Source organism: Enoplosus armatus, chromosome 17 (genome assembly GCF_043641665.1).
Source record: "Enoplosus armatus isolate fEnoArm2 chromosome 17, fEnoArm2.hap1, whole genome shotgun sequence".
Classification (NCBI taxonomy): domain Eukaryota; kingdom Metazoa; phylum Chordata; class Actinopteri; order Centrarchiformes; family Enoplosidae; genus Enoplosus; species Enoplosus armatus.
In genome coordinates this window covers 16,035,332-16,054,002 of record NC_092196.1, presented here as the reverse complement: position 1 = coordinate 16,054,002, position 18,671 = coordinate 16,035,332, and the positions used below count along the sequence as shown (strand labels likewise).

Genomic DNA, 18,671 nt, shown 5'->3' with positions numbered 1-18,671 from the left:
TCAAGATTGGTTGATTTATGCTGCCTGATCAAAATGATTATAATGCAATAATTAATTATATGTCTAAAATGTGGAGATTATCTCTTTGCTTTCTCTTCTGGTCAGGGATCCAAGGACACTCTGACCATGAAACCACCATGCTGCCTTTAAAGATGCTGAATATCATTTGTAAGACTATTACACTACTCATTATTTGGCAATTTATGCAAAAATAAAGAGTGTAAAATGTTAGTGGATACTTTAGGAGTTGAAACAGACTGACCACAAATAAAAACCTCTGACATCAAAGACTTCGTGCTGTAACCAGGATGGCTGGAGACCTGAACATCCTAGTGATGGGGACCCAGGTGTGTTGGAGATTTCTATATTACAGCAGGTAAACCCAGTCACTTTGCAGCTCCGGTCACCTGGGTGGCGTTACAGTGGGAGGGAACATACAGTAACAATGCTGAGAGAATCCAATCAGGGTACAGCAAGATGATGCCCCCCCCCCCCCCAAGGGCCCTGCCTCCCAGCGGACCACTGGGCCTGGCGCACCGGATTGAAAGTCTGTGTGCATGTGGGGCCCCATAAAGAGGTGCGCCGACCAGACGGCACAGACTTTCCCCGTTGAAGAATCAGCGAGATGAAGAGCAGCGCCAACCCGGCACCATGCGCTCCAGGCTCCCACGGACCGCCTGCCTATTGCGACTCATTGCACTCTGCATCCTTCTCTCGCACACTGCAGCTTATTTTGGGTCAGCCGATTTTCCCTTTTACTTCTGCCCATCACACTTATCGATTGCCTTTGTTGTTTAATCCTTCGGAGAGATCATAACAACAACGTTTAGAAACTTTAGCCAAATTACGCACGCGTAATTGTGCACAATCCATTGCGGTAAAATGTTATTGTGTTTGTTATTGCCATGCTAATTTGTTGCAACAAACCATAATCATCACCAGTAATAATTTAAGATGTATATCAACCAAATTAATCTCATTTATTTTTCCTGGTTTTGTTGAATTACCTTTCATGTTTTTCTGTATACGGATTTCTATTGTTTATAGTATTGACATCAATTAGGAAAACTAAAATAATGCTCCGTTTTTTTATTTGAATTTACTGACAATTAGAAGATAGTTCATGGCAATAGTAAAGACCTGCAGTTTATTTCAAAGTTAGAAAACTGCATTGCATTCGTCTACGGCTTACTACTTACATGCAACTCACCAGAACGTGGTTTTTCTTCCCTCTCCAAGGCTGACAGGTCGGGAACCCTTGGTGTTTTTACCGGGTCCGTTTTCCAATGAACCTCCGACAGGCAAGGCCCACCTGAAGCAGTGCGAGCAGATGACTCTGACCAGGCGGCAGAAGAGACTCTGTCGCAGGGAGCCTGGTTTGGCCGAGACGCTGCGGGAGTCGGTGCGCCTCAGCCTTCTGGAGTGTCGGTATCAGTTCAGGAATGAGCGCTGGAACTGCAGTCTGGACGGCCGGGGAAGTCTTCTGAAGAGAGGTGAGCCATTCACTCAGAATACAACTTCAACACGAGTTACAGTTTTAACACTTTGTTGAACCGTCAAAGCTGCTGGTGTCCGGACCTCAAGTGAGACAGGTGCATAGCTTTGTTATCTCCATCTCTCACTTAGAGGACATGCAGTATGTTTTACACAAAAGTGTCTGTCCTGCTAAAGTGTCTCCGAGCAAGACGCCAAAATGGGGAGCTGAGCCGCATCTTCCTGCATGGCAACACCAGTTTATCTTAAAAACAAGTGATTATCTCCAACAGGAGAAGTGAGAGGGGAAAAATAGGATGAGCACATTGTTTAGTTGTGCTGTTACAAAAGTTTGGGGCCAAGACTGGAGACAGTCACCTAACATGATTCAGGTCTATCTGTAATAAAACATTGATATTGATTATTTTTTATTAATGGTGCGACTCATTAGCCAGCCTCACACAGGGATGTGATCAAAGTTACCTTACTCATTTTTTCAAAAATACATTTTCATATAAAATCATGTTAATTATCACTGAACATTTGTATCAATTTAATTTTGTCTGTCTCTTTAAGAATAAAATGCAAACAAAATTGTTTTTAGACAATTCATTTTTGTTGCCTTATGATCACAAATGTTAAAGTAAAATGTATCTACAATTTCCTTGATTTTACAACATAGAAATTAGCTTGAACTAGTACTAGAAATAGTACTTAAGATGTTTCTGCACAGCCCCTTCACTCGATAAAACCCCTGAAAAAAGTTTTCCAAAAGTTGTCTAATTGAATACTTTTTCCATGACCTGATACAACATTGATTCGCTACACTTGGAAAAGGAGATTTGCCGATACTAAATCACCATATTACATATAGATCAAGTCCCCTGCAGGTCAGCTGTGCATATAAAATGCTTAAGGATCTTCCAGTCTTTATGCATATGGATATCAGTGTGTGGGAGAACATGAACAGGTCAGCATGGAGGTAATGAGGGAGTAGAAAGCCAAGAAATGTGGTGCGGTGGAGAGTGCTCAAGCCCTGTGGTTATTTTTATCTCGGGAAAGCGCTCCCATTCCCAGAGGAAAAGGGTGGCATGATTACTCACTTTCATCTGGGAAAATCCTTCCTAGTCAAAATAATAATTAATTGGATCAAAATATACCCTTGTGATGGCTCTGGGTGAAGCAAATAACAGTGTGTAACCAAAAGAAATGGTCAGAAGAGGAATTATGACACAAGAAAACATGCAGAATAATGCTGAGGTTGTAGTAAACCATGACAACGTAGTAAGCTCTCTGTAAACATATTGGCTTAAAGGCTTCCTCAGTAGCACAAAAGACATTTTGATGATTGTAAGCTATGAATGAATCCCTTAAACTATAAACAGTTTGCACTCAGATCACATGTTTTTAATGCCACAAATCGGTGTTGCATTCAAAGCTCTGTAAATTCGGCTCTTTAAATCCGTCCTAGATAATAAACAAACTGACTCTCTTACATCTGTCCCAGCATTCAAGGAGACTGCCTTGCTGCTGGCAGTGTCCTCTGCGGCGCTGACCCATGCACTCGCCAAAGCGTGCAGCTCCGGCCGAATGGAGAGGTGCACGTGTGACGACTCCCCCGGCATCCAGCATCGAGAAGCATGGCAGTGGGGGGTCTGCGGTGACAACCTGAAATACAGCACCAAGTTTCTCAAGAAGTTCCTCGGCCAAAAGAGGGTCAGCAAGGACCTGAGGGCTCAGGTCGACGCCCACAACATCAACGCTGGGATTCGGGTGAGTGTGAACAAATAAACCCAAAGGAGTAGAAATATTATATCAAATGCGTCTCGGCGAAGTAGCCTCCTCGTCCCTTTACGGTGAGATGGCCCCCCAAGCCAAAAGGCATCAGAAACATCACCTTTACCTGAGCCACACTCTGCTCAATTTTACGAGACAATTATACCTCTGACACACTCCCGCGCCATTAGAGGATACAGAATTGTGAACAGTGCCAGCCAGACAAACGCCCCATTATTTGCTGCCGTCGCTGGCCTTGGTGGATAATACAGAAGCAGAGGGTGAGGCAGCGTAGCAAGGAGACAAGACGGCTGCGGGATCGTTGGAGCCAGGTGTTCTCAGGCATGATAAAGCTTGCTGTGCGGGCCTACAGAAAATTAAAGGTCTCATGTCGGAGAGAACGATTATAACCGTGGCCTCTTTTTAATATACGAGCGAGCATTTTTTTCCACTTACTGGATCACTCTGCTCTTCATAAATCCACCTAATGTTCATAACCACCACTGTGTAGCTCGGAAATAGCAGGCCCCAGGGTCGTACTCCTGTAGCTCACACCTAGATAGAGCCAGAGGAAGAACTATCTTATCTCATCTTTACTGAGTTAAATGTTTTCCTCACTTTGCACTGATGTGGCCGAGAAGACGTGAGGTGGTGGGTGCCCCCCCCCCTCCATCTCTCCATAATGGTGCTCTGAAGCCCCTGAGGGGTTCATACCTGCAAAGGGAGGAACTGAGCAGCACTTTTCAACCCAGAACTACCCTCTGGCTCCCTCTGCATGACCTGTCTCTGGCCCCCACCAAGACAGCAGCTCTCAGGCTGAGTGATCGCGCTCTCATCGCTGACCATCAAGCTCAGTGAACTATTAACCTACATCAGGGGCACCGCCACAAACCGCTGCTACATATTTATTTGGCACTTCTTGCACAGAAATTCTTATCAATGTTTTCCATGAGCAGGCATGTACAAAGAACAGGGTGGAGAGATTCCACTGTCTACACTGTTTGTCACCTACGCCTCAGGCTTCAGGAAAAAGAGACAGGCGAGAAGCAGACAGAGCTAGTTTCAACACATTGAGAAAAAAAATGGCAAAAGCTGTCCAAGTGAGAAATGTGAGGTGAATGAAATACGACATGCCGAACAGTCCCCCTCAATCCATTATGTCAAAATTTTTGACTGAGGTGGGCTAAAGGCTCACTATCCGCAGACCACCACCCCTAACCCCCTACCCACCCTGCAGGAAACTGTCTCACTCTGTCCAGATAGACCTCCCAGATAAGAGGCCAGGTAATGAATCAAACTGAAGGAACTGACATCTCTTCCTTTTTGTCCTCCCTTGCTTTTTTTTGTCCTATCTCAGGCAGTGAAGAGCGGGCTGAAAACAACCTGCAAGTGTCACGGTGTCTCCGGCTCTTGTGCCATACGGACTTGCTGGAAGCAGCTGTCTCCATTCCATGACACCGGGCGGCTGCTGAAGTACCGATATGACACCGCAGTGCGAGTGCTGAGCGTCACCAACGCAGCCACCGGGGAGACAGAGCTCGCGGGCCCCCGTCGTCACGGCCAGAGCCTTCGCACTACCGACCTGGTCTACCTGGAAGACTCCCCCAGCTTCTGCAGACCCTCCCGCTACTCCCCGGGTACAGGCGGCCGGTCATGTGCCAAAGACACCAGTTGTCAGAGTCTGTGCTGCGGACGTGGTTACAACACAGCCATGCGCCTCACCAGCCTGTCCTGCCACTGCCAGGTACGCTGGTGCTGCCACGTGGAGTGTCAGACATGTGTGAGAGAGGAGGAGGTGTACACCTGCAAAAACGCATAACAAATGATGAGAAATGCAGAAAAACAAAAGAGTGATCCATTGAGTCAGTGGAAAAATGTGAGAGAGACAAAAGAGACACACTGACATGGCTGAACTATAAGCTCCTATAGACAATTCACTGAGGGATCTGACAGCAGAGCACGTCTTTGCAGATCCCCTTTCTGACCCGCATGTTATTTGGGGAGGAATATACACTTGTAACATTATAATATTGCTGGTTATTTGCTAATCATCACCGATTTGATATGCAGCAGCTTACTGTAGGTGAGGAGGTTTTCAAACTGCTCTGCTTTTCTCTCGCTGGATGCACTGAGATGCCGCTCTCCTGGGACGGAGGGCATTGAGCTCTTACTGGACTGGACTGGACTGGACTGGACCGGATGTCACCGGCAGTACGACGTCAAACCCAGTCTGCAGGGGAGCTCCTCGCAGTGACTTTGTTGTATTGTTATTGCATTGGCCCCTTCCACTTGACTATTTATTGTATCAGTCATTGTGTCTGTTGTACTGCTGCTTTATACTTTAACCTTCTTGTACCTGAGTGTCGCCACTGAGGCTAAAATGGCCTTAAAAGGAATCCACCTGTCTGTCTTTCTGTCTGCTGTGTTCTGTTTTCTGCTGTGGAGACATTTTAGGAGTTCATTTCTGATTAAAAAGCACTTAAGTTGCTCTTGCTACATATGATACAAAATGTATAATTAATCATAGAAGTTAGAAAAACTGTTTAAGTCTAAATATATGTTTAAAGAGAACCACTGGAAGCTTCACAGGGTCATTGTGTAAAGACACAAGCTGGGTTTCAGTTGCTCTTATGGAAATGTCTATGGAAATCTCCACATGAAGCCTAATGTGGGCTCAACAGAACAAAGGGAAATACCCGGGCTAATAGTTAGTAAGGGAAACACCAAACTCTGTCTTTGAAGAACAAAGAATGAAAAACAGTTTCTGAACATACCAGCCCTCCTCTTGCATTTCTTCTATTTAAAAACACACACACACTATGCTATACTTTCAAGTTTAAAATGGCCTGACTGAAACATTTGGAAGTCTAATTTAGCCACATCTTTGTTCCGAATGCCTTTGAAGTGGGCTTAATCATGCCCCTTATTTCCCCAAATTGCTAATCAAAGAAAATCACCATGTTTACTCACTTATCCTTAACATCCAAGACAACTCTTATGTGTCCATGTGTGCAGGTCAAAAGCGCACGTCGGACCCAAAAGGTTTATTTTATTGGCTAGTTTATGTTTTGTTTGAGTGATTCTGAACTGTATATATTATATGAATATAACTCATGTCAGGGCTCCAGGCGTATGACAATGTGGAATCATAATTTTCTACCTCACTTCATCTTTTGGCAAATATCAGTAAGATTTATGAGCTATGCAGAGTTATGTTCTATCCTCTGCGTCTGTTTTAAAGATCATATGTACAGTTCTTTTGAATTTGGTGATACATATCTCCATATTTCAAAAGCTAATGTTTTTTTTAATTCTTGTTGCATTACATCCTTATTTAAAATAAATAAGATTAATAAATGGACATAATATTTGTAAGAGCTATGTGTTTGTTGTGTTTTGTTCAGCTGCTGCAGGCGTTCGCCCTCAACTGTGCCGTCACACACATGCACACACACTCCACACGCAACAGGGAAGCGAGTGCAATACACCTGCCTGAAACTGCGTCTATCGAGCAAAACCACTTCCTGCTGATACTGCCCTGCCCTCCTTTTCATCTGAAAGGACCGTGGTCTCGCTGCATCACCCTCAACCGCCCAGTAAAAGGCGAGGGGTGGGTGGGTGGAGGACACGCTTACAGGTGTTGTGCCTCTAGCAAGTACACAAACCACGATGGCAATCATAATGATGATGATGACAAAGATGATGACTCAGAAGAATGCTGTCTAACAGAGCATTTGACCCCAGATTCATCATTAGAAAGCAACATTCGGCCCCAGAATGACGCTGAGAGCAGTTTACGTGCTATTATCCATGAATCATAACTTTCCACTCGTTTGCAAGGCATCAGTGAACCTACAGCACACAGAGGGCTATTGTACGAGGTATTTATAGTGTGTGTTCTGGTGCTTTTGATGTTGCTATCTAATTACTATGATTACACATTATTAGTCCTTATTAAAACATCAACCAGAGACCCAAAGTATTGCAGTGAATTATAAGACAATTTCAAAATTACTAAAGTTTTAATGACCTTAAAAACCTTTATAGTGGATGTACAGTATACAGTATTGTTAGAGCAAATGATCTCTCTGTGTGATGAGTATACTGCATGCCTTGGGGGCAAGAATCAGCCATTTTTATGTAACTCTTAGGAAAATCTTGCAACGTGACTGAAAAAACGTAATAAAATATGAGACGGGCCAAATGTCACTCAATGTCAGCCATATGACAAGGTAAATGAATAAGAGTAATGTTACTGCAAGAAAAGGATGCTTTTCTTCTTTCTGTCTACATCCATCATGAAATCACACATTGTCAGTTAACTATAAACAAAATGCTTTGAAAGTACATTTTTTTAGATTCCTAAAATGCAGAAATCATAGCTAAAAAGCAATTTCTTCAGTATTAAAATCTGATCTTTCCCGATTGAAAACCATGTATCTCCAAATTAGTAGTCCGATAAACTGACTGATTTATTGTTTTCCTTTATGGGTTGAGAAAATTCTCCCACTTCTAAAGTCAAATAAACCATTTAAAAACTCATCAGATTGGCTGAAAAACACATTGTCACAAAGCTGAAAACTGTTTTTCTCATGAAAAGTTGGCATTTTTGAGATAGCAAACAGCAAAATGTTTTTGTCTATCTAATAACAGCATTATATTACCAATAAAAACCTTTGCTCGTATCCTTTGTGTCAATATTAATTTCCCCTCTTGGACAATAAAGTTGAAAACGTCAGTGATACATAAATGCGTCAGCCGTCTTTCTGATGACTGAGGTCAAACGAGTTCATATGTTGAGACTACTGACTCACTATATTAACTCGTCATATTATAATATTGCGGATCAATATTTAACTTCATCCAACATGAATGCTGTATTTTTAAAAAAAAAGCCATGTTCTCAGCAGAGTTGTGGGATGAGACGGAGGAGTGTGTCGCAGGGAGCAGGGTGGACCGGGGCTGAGATATTGAGGGACATAAAGCAAAAAGATGAGTATGGAGGGATGAGGAGGGATAGTTTGTGGCCCCAGGAGGCCTATCCCCTGCTGCTGCTGTTGTTGTTTTATAATGAACTCCTAAAGCCTTCATTTCCCTCACTACCCTGAGTGGAGGGGGTGCAGCGATGGGGGCTGCTGAGTCCACAGCCGGATTCGCACGCACAAGCCCCGAGGGCGGGTGCTTTGAGCAGGGTGGGGGGTTGGACGGAGCCGGGGTGCAATATGCAAGCTCCTGTGTCTGTGTGTGTGTTTTAAACAGTCCTGACAGGAGGCAGGTGAGGGCATAAAGGTTTTTGCATATGTGTGTGTGCAGACTTGCCATGTGCACACCTGCGGTCACTTCAGTGGGAGTGATATGCGAGTGTGTGTTTGTAGTCAGGTTTTCCTGTGCGGGTGTGGGCTACAGGCGGCCTGCTGCATGCTGGAGACACTGAATGACAAAGATAATGTAGGGTGACGCTGGTGGAAACACTATCTCTTGGGTCTGCATCGGCCTGGTTCAGGTAAAGGTTACTATGCCGGGCTGGGCTGCAGCCGTGCACTGCGCTCTGATAGATGAAAATGAATTGGCACACCACGGCTGGGGCATTTTTGAGATATGTATTATATTCGTGTTGCTTAGCAGAAAGATATTATCCAAAGCAACTTACATAGCTTTCAGGTTTATACATCACTCATTTGTGTATGAACAGTAGATGTTAACTGAGGCATGGAAGGCTTGGTAGATACTTTGCTCAAGGACACAAAGCGCAGTCCCGTCCTGTAATCGGAACCTCTGAGCCTCAGGTCAAACATCTAAACCCTACAAGACTTCCGCCTCTAAAGAGAAGGTGCTTAGATAGCATCAGTGCTCGGCCTAATCCCCACACCCTGACATGGCACAGAGGGAAAATTAAATGATGAAGAGGAAGAGGGCAGACATGGATTTGGTGCAGAAAAAGAGGGAAAAGAGAGAGAGAGACAGAGAGTTGTGAATACGGCATGGGGTAGGAATTTGGAATGTGAAATGACTAATGCAATTGCTCAACCCACAACAAGAACATGCACTGCCTAGAGCTATGACAAGGCTGAGTGCATACCTCTATGGTGGGGCCTAACTCTGAGGCTGGGGTGGACTGGGATGGTGGCTGAGTTCCTCACAATGGGTGACGAGACGCACGGGTGTAGAGAGGGTGTATACATGTGTGATGGTCAATTGAGCGAGCAGCAAGGCTGAAATGATGGATTTTCACCTGAGGACAGAGGAAATAAAAGATTAGATTAGAACTTTATTACAGAATAAATTGTTATAAAATGTGAGCAGACAAAAAAAAAAGAAAGATTCTCTTAGAATTGAAAAAGCAAATTTCTTGTACAATAAATTACTTTTTATACATGTTCTCTGTGTCTGTTCTCTGTTTGGTGACTCATGCGCCATCATAAAGGTTAAAATGTGAATATGTCAAACGCCTGCAAAATTCATGACATTCCCATCAGCTGTACTTTAATGCTAATTAGCAAATGTTAGCATGCTAACATCCTAAACAAAGTTGGTGAACACGGTGATCATTAAACCTGCTAAACATCAGCACATTAGCTTTGTCATTGTGAGCATGATAGCATGCTGATGTTAGCATTTAGCTCAAAGCCTTGCTGTGCAGCCTCATAGAACAGCTGTAGACTCTTAGTCTTGTTTACTATTTTCTGACATTTCATGCACCAAATGTTGAATCAATTAATCAACAAAAATGAATCAACAGATCGATTGACAATGCAACTAAACTAAACATATTCGATAGATGTTTTCAAAAATAAACACAAAAACAGAAAATGGTTAACGGAGAGCTGGACGCTTGAGGATGTGGCAAGACAAAGCATAGTACAGGAGATAGGGCAGCCTACTGCACATGAAGTGTTTGTGAAGTGATTTCACACAGCAAAGATGCCCTGCAAATGTATACTGGCATCCCCTTTGACTGGTCCACTGTGAGCCCCCTCACTGGGAAGCTCCTGGGGGAGGCTGTTCCCATGCTGCTCCACGGAAACACCTGCAGTGCTAACCGCAGGATTGACATTGCAGCCGCTGTGATAGGACATGATAAGACCTCGTGCATTCATAACTGACTCCCCACGCACAATATATGGCACTCCTCTGCCTTTCTCTCAGCTGCACACACACACACACACACACACACACACACACACACACTGACCTCCATTACAATGGAAACAAAACTTTCCCAGATCAACAATGTGCAATGGAGAAAAACACAGATAAAGGGCAGAGCTGTGTGTTCTCTCAACCAGCAACATCTCTAAAAAATAAGTCTGGAATGTCGTCTGTGGTTATTTGTAATATCTACACAATTATGCCATCTGTCGGCTTTACTCTCACGAGTGCTCCTACTTACTAAATCATCACTGTCATTAAAGGATTCAGATACACAATAATGTGCCATCAAAATGTATTATCTTTTGAGCTCTGTGAACCGCACACTCGGGCTAACTGACACGTACGGCTTGATCATGAGAGTGTGGGTGAGAGCGGGCGCATGACTGCGGGTAGGAAGCTGTCAGACAGGGGAAGCCCGGTGTAGTGCTGCGTGCCATGTTGCTGTTTGTGTTCCCACTCTGGCTGAGGCGTCATCCAACCGCAGGGGTGGACAGCATCTCTCATCCTCAGAGGTCTGGGTGTCACAGGTGGTATGGCCACAGGGCTGTGTGTGTGTGTGTGTGTGTCTGACAGCTGTATGATCACTCTGCTCTTTGAGGTCAGACAAAATAAAGCAGGGAGGAAGAACAAGAGAGGGAAACACTGATCACCGTCTCTCATTGGGAAAGGCGCCCCTTTCTCCACTCAAGAGAAAGCCAAATAAGGTTAAAGGACCCCTTCAGGGGCGGGTTCAGGAACTTTTGAATGGGGGGGGGGGCACATTAGTATAAATGTGTTAAGACACAAATTTAAAGCACTGGTTCTTACAAGTTACAATATTTATTCAGTTGGTTGCATCTCTTTGTGGTTATTTTGCATCATATTGTGGTAATTTTGCATCTCTTTGTAGTCGTTTTGTGTCTGATTGTGGTTGTTTGACTGACTTTACAACTAAAAATGTTAACAGCTACTTCATACAGAGGTCCTGACACAAACAAGCCAACTACCTATCATCTTCTAGGTAGGGGGGGGGGGCTGTGCCACGCCTGGCCACCCATCTAGCCCCACCTCTGGACCCCTTTCCCACCAGTAGGCACTGAGACTCTGGGAGTTTATGAGCTACTCCTGTCATCTCTGACAGGCCCTCATTTGCTTTCATTCAGCGTCTCATCCAGCTTCAAAGACGAGTGGATCATCTCCCTCGGGGGGAGTGAGAAGATCAGCGTGCCTTCAAAAAATGACTGGTATCCAAAAATTGTTGACTCAAGGCGATTTTGCTCCTCATAATTGTCTTCTTCACTCTGTCTTGGGCAATCATTGGAGAGTTATGATGTATTATATTGCCTGGAAAACATCATTAAGTATGTTGTGTAGAAGCGATTCAATAACATATCATTTTCTCTTGTTGAACAAAACAGTGTTATTGAGGGGGGGAGTCACAGAGTACACTGAGTGCTTTCTTCCTCTACCGAACAATAACTCTGCTGCCATGTTGTCTAACCAGGACAGGGAGACTGATCCAGTGCAAAATTGTGTTTGGTTCCAGCTGGAGCCCCCAAAGGAGCAAAGCCAGGAAATAGCATTCTTTGGCAATCCAGTGAGGCGGCCACACACACACACACACACACACACGTATGTATATAGATATATGTATATAAAATTCTGTTAAAATTCTATTAAATTCTGTGCTCACATAAATCACGTTCTAATACTCATACCTCCGCCCAGGCTGCACAATCCTCTAAATTTGTTAAAGTCTCAGTGATAGAAAATACCCAAATGTTTCTGCATCTGGATCCAGGTCTGCATTAAAGGGGATACACATGCACCACTATATGTGTCTTTTTTTATTCCAATATGAGCATCAGTGGTGGAATATAACTAAGTACATTTACTCAAGTGAAGGACAATTTCGAGGTACTTGTACTTTACTTGAGTATTTACATTTTATGATATTTTATATATCTCAGATGGAAATGTTATATCTTCATTTATTTGACAGCTAGAGTTACTGGTTACTTTTCAAATCAAGATTTTATATGTTGGTTATAACTGACCAACACTATATAAAGTTGTTAAAGCGAGCTCCCTCGACCCCTTGACAACATTATATATATATGTTAATTAATCGATATTGATATTACAATAATGTGTTATATTTATAACAGGCCTGTATGATAATTACAACACTCTAAATGGGACCATTTTGCATAATGTACTTTTACTTAAGTAAGATTTTGAATACAGGACTTTTATTTGTAATGGAGTATTTTTACACTGTGGTGTTACTACTTTTACTTAAGTAAAAGATCTCAATACTTTTCCACCACTGTAGAGCAGTAATTCAAGAGGAAACAGCAAGCATTTCAAAAATGCTGTATCTAGCAGTCCTGGATCTGGATCAAAAACTAATATCTAAATTTCCTTGAAATCTGTAAATAAAGATTTTGGAGATACACCTCCTTGTTGGAGGTACTAACTGGACAGCACCCTAACTTTGCACCATGAATGTGCATTAAACTATGGTAGTGACATTTGTGATCTCTCGGTCAGTCAGAGTGGCGTGATCGTGCTCCACACCTGGAGTCTGGATTCCAGTTTGTGCCCGTGGTGCTCAGGTGTGGAGCAAAACCAGTAAGCTCATCTCATCCTTTCCTCAGGGCTGAAAGATAAAGGACAGACAGAGAGAACCCCACGACCTTGAGAGAGACAGAGAGGTAAACGTGCCTCATGTACTGTTTGGAAATGGTTTGAGGGGGGCCTTATTTCTCCCTTTCTCTACTTCTTCTCTGCTCTGAGCAACAGGTTAAAGCTGTGCACATCCAACCACTGCCCTGGGGATGTGTTATGACAACCGAAAACGGTGAACAGCGAGAGCAAGAAGTGGCATGAACAGATCTCAAGGTTTCTGACATGTGGGGGTGGGTGAAAAGGACCTCTGTTGAGAAGTGTCTAGCCTGAAGATACAACCATCAACTCAAGTACCATCAGGCAGCCGCGGAAAACTGTCTGGGCCGATGTCTGATTGCTGTGCTGAATGAGGTAAACAAATACAGCTATCACGGGCAAACGGGAGCTTGTAACAGCTCACTGCACTAATTCAAGGATGCTTGAATTTGCTTAGCTTGCTCCTTGTCTCATTGATTCTCCCCTCCCAGTAGACAGCACGGTGATGGAGGGTTGGAGCAAGGTGATTGAGATGTGGTTTTGTTAAGGTGCCAGGCAGCGCCCCAGGAGGATTTTCCTCCTACTAAATCATCATGCAACTATTGTGAAATTTGCGCAGCTTGTTCTGGGAAATCCAATCATGCCACTTTCACACAGTGATCTGTGACTTGTAATCTCACCTCACTATGAAAAGTTCGATATCATTAGTTCTGGTGTCTCTGACTGCAGGCGAGAAGGAAGCCTCTGGATGGACAGACAGGAATATTCTGACACCTATATGTGGAAAAAGAGGATAGTCTAATTAGACTGAATCAAGTTGAGCTGACAAAAGCTAGCCCCAGGGCATGTTTCACAGAGTCTTCCCTGTCACATGCCTTCATGTCAACAGATTATGCTATATGCTCTTAGAGTTTGGTAGGGGAAGGGATCTCTGCAATCACACCTGTCAGCTATTACGTTTGAGATAATATCAGATATAATGGAAAATGTTGCCAACAGCCTAGATTTATATTTGGAAGTTTAGCATCAATTGAAGAACCTGAACTGAAATGTTGACTGACTATGGGGAGTTGTGAACCAGCATACCACATTCAGTGTCTGCATGACATTCAGTGATGACATTTGGTGTCCTGTTTCACCTTAGTGATGCATCTCAGCATTTAGGATTTAAAAGCAAAAAAAGACAATTCATGAGGTTAAATAAACGATCGGATTTGTAGTCGTAAGTACCAGTAAGTCTGCTACTGAGCGGTGTTGACACTAGGTGGTGTTTCTTCAGCGATTGTTAATTGGGAAAACATATCATATGTCATATATAATCAAAAGAGGGTACTAACTATGGTATTAACGACGGGTAATAAACCTTATAACGCTTTATCTCACAGAAATAGCCGTTACTGAAGTAAAAGCTCAAGTACAGACCTCCAATTACATTTTCAGTGTCCAAAAATCGAGGCAGAGTGAGCACTCTTCATTTTTCCCCATCTCTCAGGTGACGCAGCTTCCGCTTTCCTACTTCCGTACACAAACGGCTCGGCTGATGACGTGTACACTCCAGTACCGTTAGCTAGCTAGCTGGCTAGCGTAGCCACCTGTCAGAATAAAGGCGTTATAAATAAAGTAACGTTACAAAGCGAAGGGAAACACCGCGTTTCAACAAATCACGGAAGATGGAGACGCTCTACCATCAGACAAACAAGTGAGTGTGTCTTTCTTCTGCGGAAACTGAGCAGACTCTCTCAGCTAGTTAGCTAACAAGTGTAACTGTACTTGCTAATTACCAGTGATTGAACTTCAGCCGTAGCTCTACCAAACCAATATGAGCATGGCAGGATTATTGGGCATTAAAATCTTCACACCGTTGTTTGTTGATGTTTGTAAAAAAAATCCACCGAACTGCCAGGTTGTATTTTGGCATCATGTGTTGGTTTCCAATCACTAACGTTATGTTTGTTCTGGATTAGGCAAATCCAGGAGGTGCAGTCCTTTATGGGCAATCTGGAGAAGACGGATCGTCAGTCAGTACACTGTGAGTAGTGATCATTAACGTTACATGGTTGTACATGATCTCTCATTGCTCTGTATGTGAGTGTTGTTATGGTACTATCTGTCAGTGTTGATGGCATCGCTTCTTGATCATTTTCCTTTGAATGGTTTCTTCATTTCTTTTCAGTACAGACTCGTTGTTATGGCTGCTCTAACATAATGGCAGGAGCGGGGCTGGGGTCTCCCTAGTTGATTGTTTTCTGTGGTTGGTGCCTGCCCAATCAGTTCTGGGCCAGGCTGGTGCCAGGACAGGAAGAAGGGTGGGTGCAGTGACAGAGGCTGGGAGGGCTTCTTCCAGATAATGGTGGGAGCCAGGCAGTAGACAACACGCCCCCCCCCCTTTCCAAATTATGACATCAACTTGTGTTTTAACCCAGAGGAGGATGTAGCATGCAAAGCCCTTATGCTTACTAATGAGAGAGGGTCATTCCACTGATAAATAACCACTGCACTCACCCTGGGATAAACAGGCTCCCACAGTTTCAGCAACCTGAAATCTGAATGAAGTTGCAAAAGTGGTAAATCCTAATTTCAAGCAAATATATTACATTTAACAAGGGTACATTTTTTACCTGATCCTGTGGAATAGATCCAAAAGGGAAATGTGATGTAGTGTTTTCCTTCCTGTAATTATACCAAATGAATAGTCTTTTCTTTGTTTTGTTGTTCTTCTCATTATTCAAGTGTTAGAGAATGAACTGCAGGCAAGAATCGACCAGATCTTCAATCATTTAGAACGGCTCGAGATCCTGGCCAGCAAGGAACCACTAAACCGCCGGCAGAACGCAAAATTGTGAGTTTGGAGTTAGTCAATTGATGGTGACCCTAAAGCCCCTGAGCTGGCAGGGTGAGCCATGTCTCATAAAGGCACGGGGAGGGTGTAGAAGATGAGACCGGCAGTCCTGTCCTGCCCTGTGGCGACGTGGCTCTATGAAAACATTTCCTCAGAAGTCCCGTCATCACCAGCATTCCTGCTGCATTGGGCAAAGATTCACTCCTGAGCTGGGTAAACAGGCCTTAGGGGACACAGTACACCTCGTCCCACAGCACTTGTCTGATCGTAGTAGAGCTCTGGTGGGGCCTGAGTGAAGCTAAGGAGAGGGGAGACTGAGAGAGACTCTTCATTCCAACCGCATGAGAATTGAGGGAAAATAAATGTTCTCATCAACCAGAACAATTATGAATAGTTAGAACTGCGTATCAGATGAGGTGGAAGGATGCATTGTAATAAAATGTAAGATGGAGGTCAGTGAGTGTCTGTAAGAATATTTTGTGTAGATTTAGACAGAGCTTTTGTCCACTTCATAACAGTTTTACTGTATTCTTTGCTTTCCCTCAGGCGAGTGGACCAGCTTAAGTATGATGTCCAACACCTTCGGACCGCCCTTCAAAATTTCCAGCACCGGCGCTACGCCAGAGAGGCCCAGGACAGGGAGAGGGAGGAACTCATGAGCCGTACCTTCACGACCAACGTAAGTCAAATGCGTCTTAAAACAAGGTGGGAAGTAAAACGCATTGTAGTGTTGCTACAGTATGAAGTTGGCAATCACTTTATTGGGCATGCATCCAGCTTTCAGGGGTCTATCTTGGGTCGGCAAAAATGTGATAGTGTTCAGTGAACTTTGTCTGGTTGACATGCAAGCTAGTTCCCTCAGTGTAACATGGAAATATCTCAAGCTGAATAATATGGAATTAAAGCGTTTGTTCTCATTCATTAGGACGCAGATACCTCCATCCCCATAGATGAGACCCTACAGTTAAACTCCAACTTGCACAACGCACACAGAGGCATTGATGACCTCCTGGGCAGCGGCAGCGGCATCCTCAACGGTCTCAGAGATCAAAGATCTACACTGAAGGTGTGTGCATATGATTTACATCTAGAAAGAAAAATGGTATCTGTGGCAGAACAGACGACCTTTACTTTTTTGTTTTTGATTTGGTTTTCTAGAGAAAGGAATCAGTATAGACAGGTACATGGTTACCCGTTTTATAGACTGGTACACGGTTACCCGTCTATACAGGTTACTATACAGATACAGGTTCCCTGACCCAGTTCCTAGTGCCCACATTGATCACAATAGCCTCATTGTTAGTGTGTGTCGGCTCAGCTAGAGGGTGAGTCCTTGTTTCCAGGGAGGAGATGGTCTTCCTGGTTTTGCTTCAGGCCTCTTCTTATCAGGGTGTGTCTGTTGATCAGCACTCATAGCCCGGCTGTCTAGCCATGAGAAACTTCTGACGGAGCGGCGCGTCAGGCAGGGTGTTGGCACTCGATGTCTCCCAAAATCTGATGAAATTAGAGATAATTACACTGTTGTCATGTAATGTTTGAATTTTCCAAAACATTTAGTGTGTGTGTGGCTGTAATAGCGTAATCTAACACACGTGATCATCACTGTTTACATGAGTGTGGCTCTGTTTCGGCTCTGCACAGGGGACCCACAAGAAGATGCTGGATGTGGCCAACATGTTGGGGCTGTCCAACACAGTGATGAGACTGATAGAAAGGAGAGCCACCCAAGACAAGTTCATCATGATCGGAGGCATGCTGTTGACCTGTGTCCTCTTGTTCCTGGTAATCAGATACCTGGGCTGACCACCATCTGTCCACAACGGAGGTTTTTGATCAGTCGTGGACACCTCTGCCGCACATCATCCCTATGATACGAAAAGTGGCAGAACTGAATTTTTAACATCAGATTTAAGTAATTTTTTACAAATTGTGCCATTTTAGTTTGTTGTCCACCATTGTAATTATTTTGGGCACCTGCAAAATGGCAAGGTTGAAGACGACCTTAATTATATTCAGTATTGTATTCCACTTGAAGCTCCAAGAGAGCATTGGACTTTATGATAATATGCCTGCTGCTTTCCTCAGATTACTGCCACACATCCATAATTTAGTCTTTTTATCAAAACCACTCTAAAACTGAAAATCACTCTTAACTGTACCCAAATGGCTTTTTAAAATACTCCAAACTGGTCTTTATACTATATTCTGTACCTGATTTTGCATCCAGTGAAAAGCTGTTTGTTTTGTTTCACTGTTCATGTCATGCTGCCTTGTTAAGCATGGTTCATAGAGATAGAAATACTCATAATGCTCCGTGTTTGATTACATTGCAACTTAAGAATACTCCCTTGAGCATCTTTTGTTTTATGTGTTGTGATGTATGTGTAGCGGAGTTAATACACCAGAGACAAACAGCAACGAGGATCTGTTCATAAACTATGGAAGCAGCAATTATTTTCTAATTGTTATATACTTTCTCTTGGATTAACGCTGGGGTCTAGTCTCACTATGTGAGTGATTTCATTCTCTTCATAGAATAAAACATGTTTCATTTCCTTGGTATATCTTCAGTTAAAACTGATTTTTGGTACCTCACTAAGAGCTTTCCTTTTCACTGTAAGTAGCATGACTGGTAACTAGGGGTGTTAACTCTCCTGGTGACATGCATTTTGTGGATTTACTGCTTTCACAAGTCTATTCAAGGAAACTAGGGCACCATCTAGTGTTTCATTTTCAACAGTGACCTCGATGAAATGATGTGCATATCGTTATTCATGTGACTGCC

The 18,671-nt window shown here is 43.5% G+C and overlaps 2 protein-coding genes across 3 annotated transcripts; both read left to right on the top strand.

Moving 5' to 3' along the window:
* The first annotated feature begins 620 nt into the window (after nt 1–620).
* Nucleotides 621–5,068, top strand: wnt9b (wingless-type MMTV integration site family, member 9B). Its single transcript, XM_070923664.1, has 4 exons — nt 621–737; nt 1,240–1,493; nt 2,981–3,246; nt 4,607–5,068. Exons 1-4 carry the CDS (start codon nt 652–654, stop codon nt 5,066–5,068), a joined length of 1,068 nt encoding a protein of 355 aa, XP_070779765.1. The 5' UTR covers nt 621–651.
* Nucleotides 5,069–14,597: 9,529 nt separating this feature from the next.
* On the top strand, nt 14,598–18,437 carry gosr2 (golgi SNAP receptor complex member 2). 2 transcript variants are annotated; one of them, XM_070923561.1, is made up of 6 exons: nt 14,598–14,746; nt 15,012–15,076; nt 15,778–15,886; nt 16,433–16,565; nt 16,812–16,952; nt 17,528–18,437. In XM_070923561.1, exons 1-6 carry the CDS (start codon nt 14,718–14,720, stop codon nt 17,687–17,689), a joined length of 639 nt encoding a protein of 212 aa, XP_070779662.1. In that variant the 5' UTR covers nt 14,598–14,717; the 3' UTR covers nt 17,690–18,437. The 2 variants fall into 2 exon arrangements, with proteins under 2 accessions (XP_070779662.1, XP_070779663.1); XM_070923562.1 differs by lacking the exon at nt 16,812–16,952.
* Nucleotides 18,438–18,671: the final 234 nt, after the last annotated feature.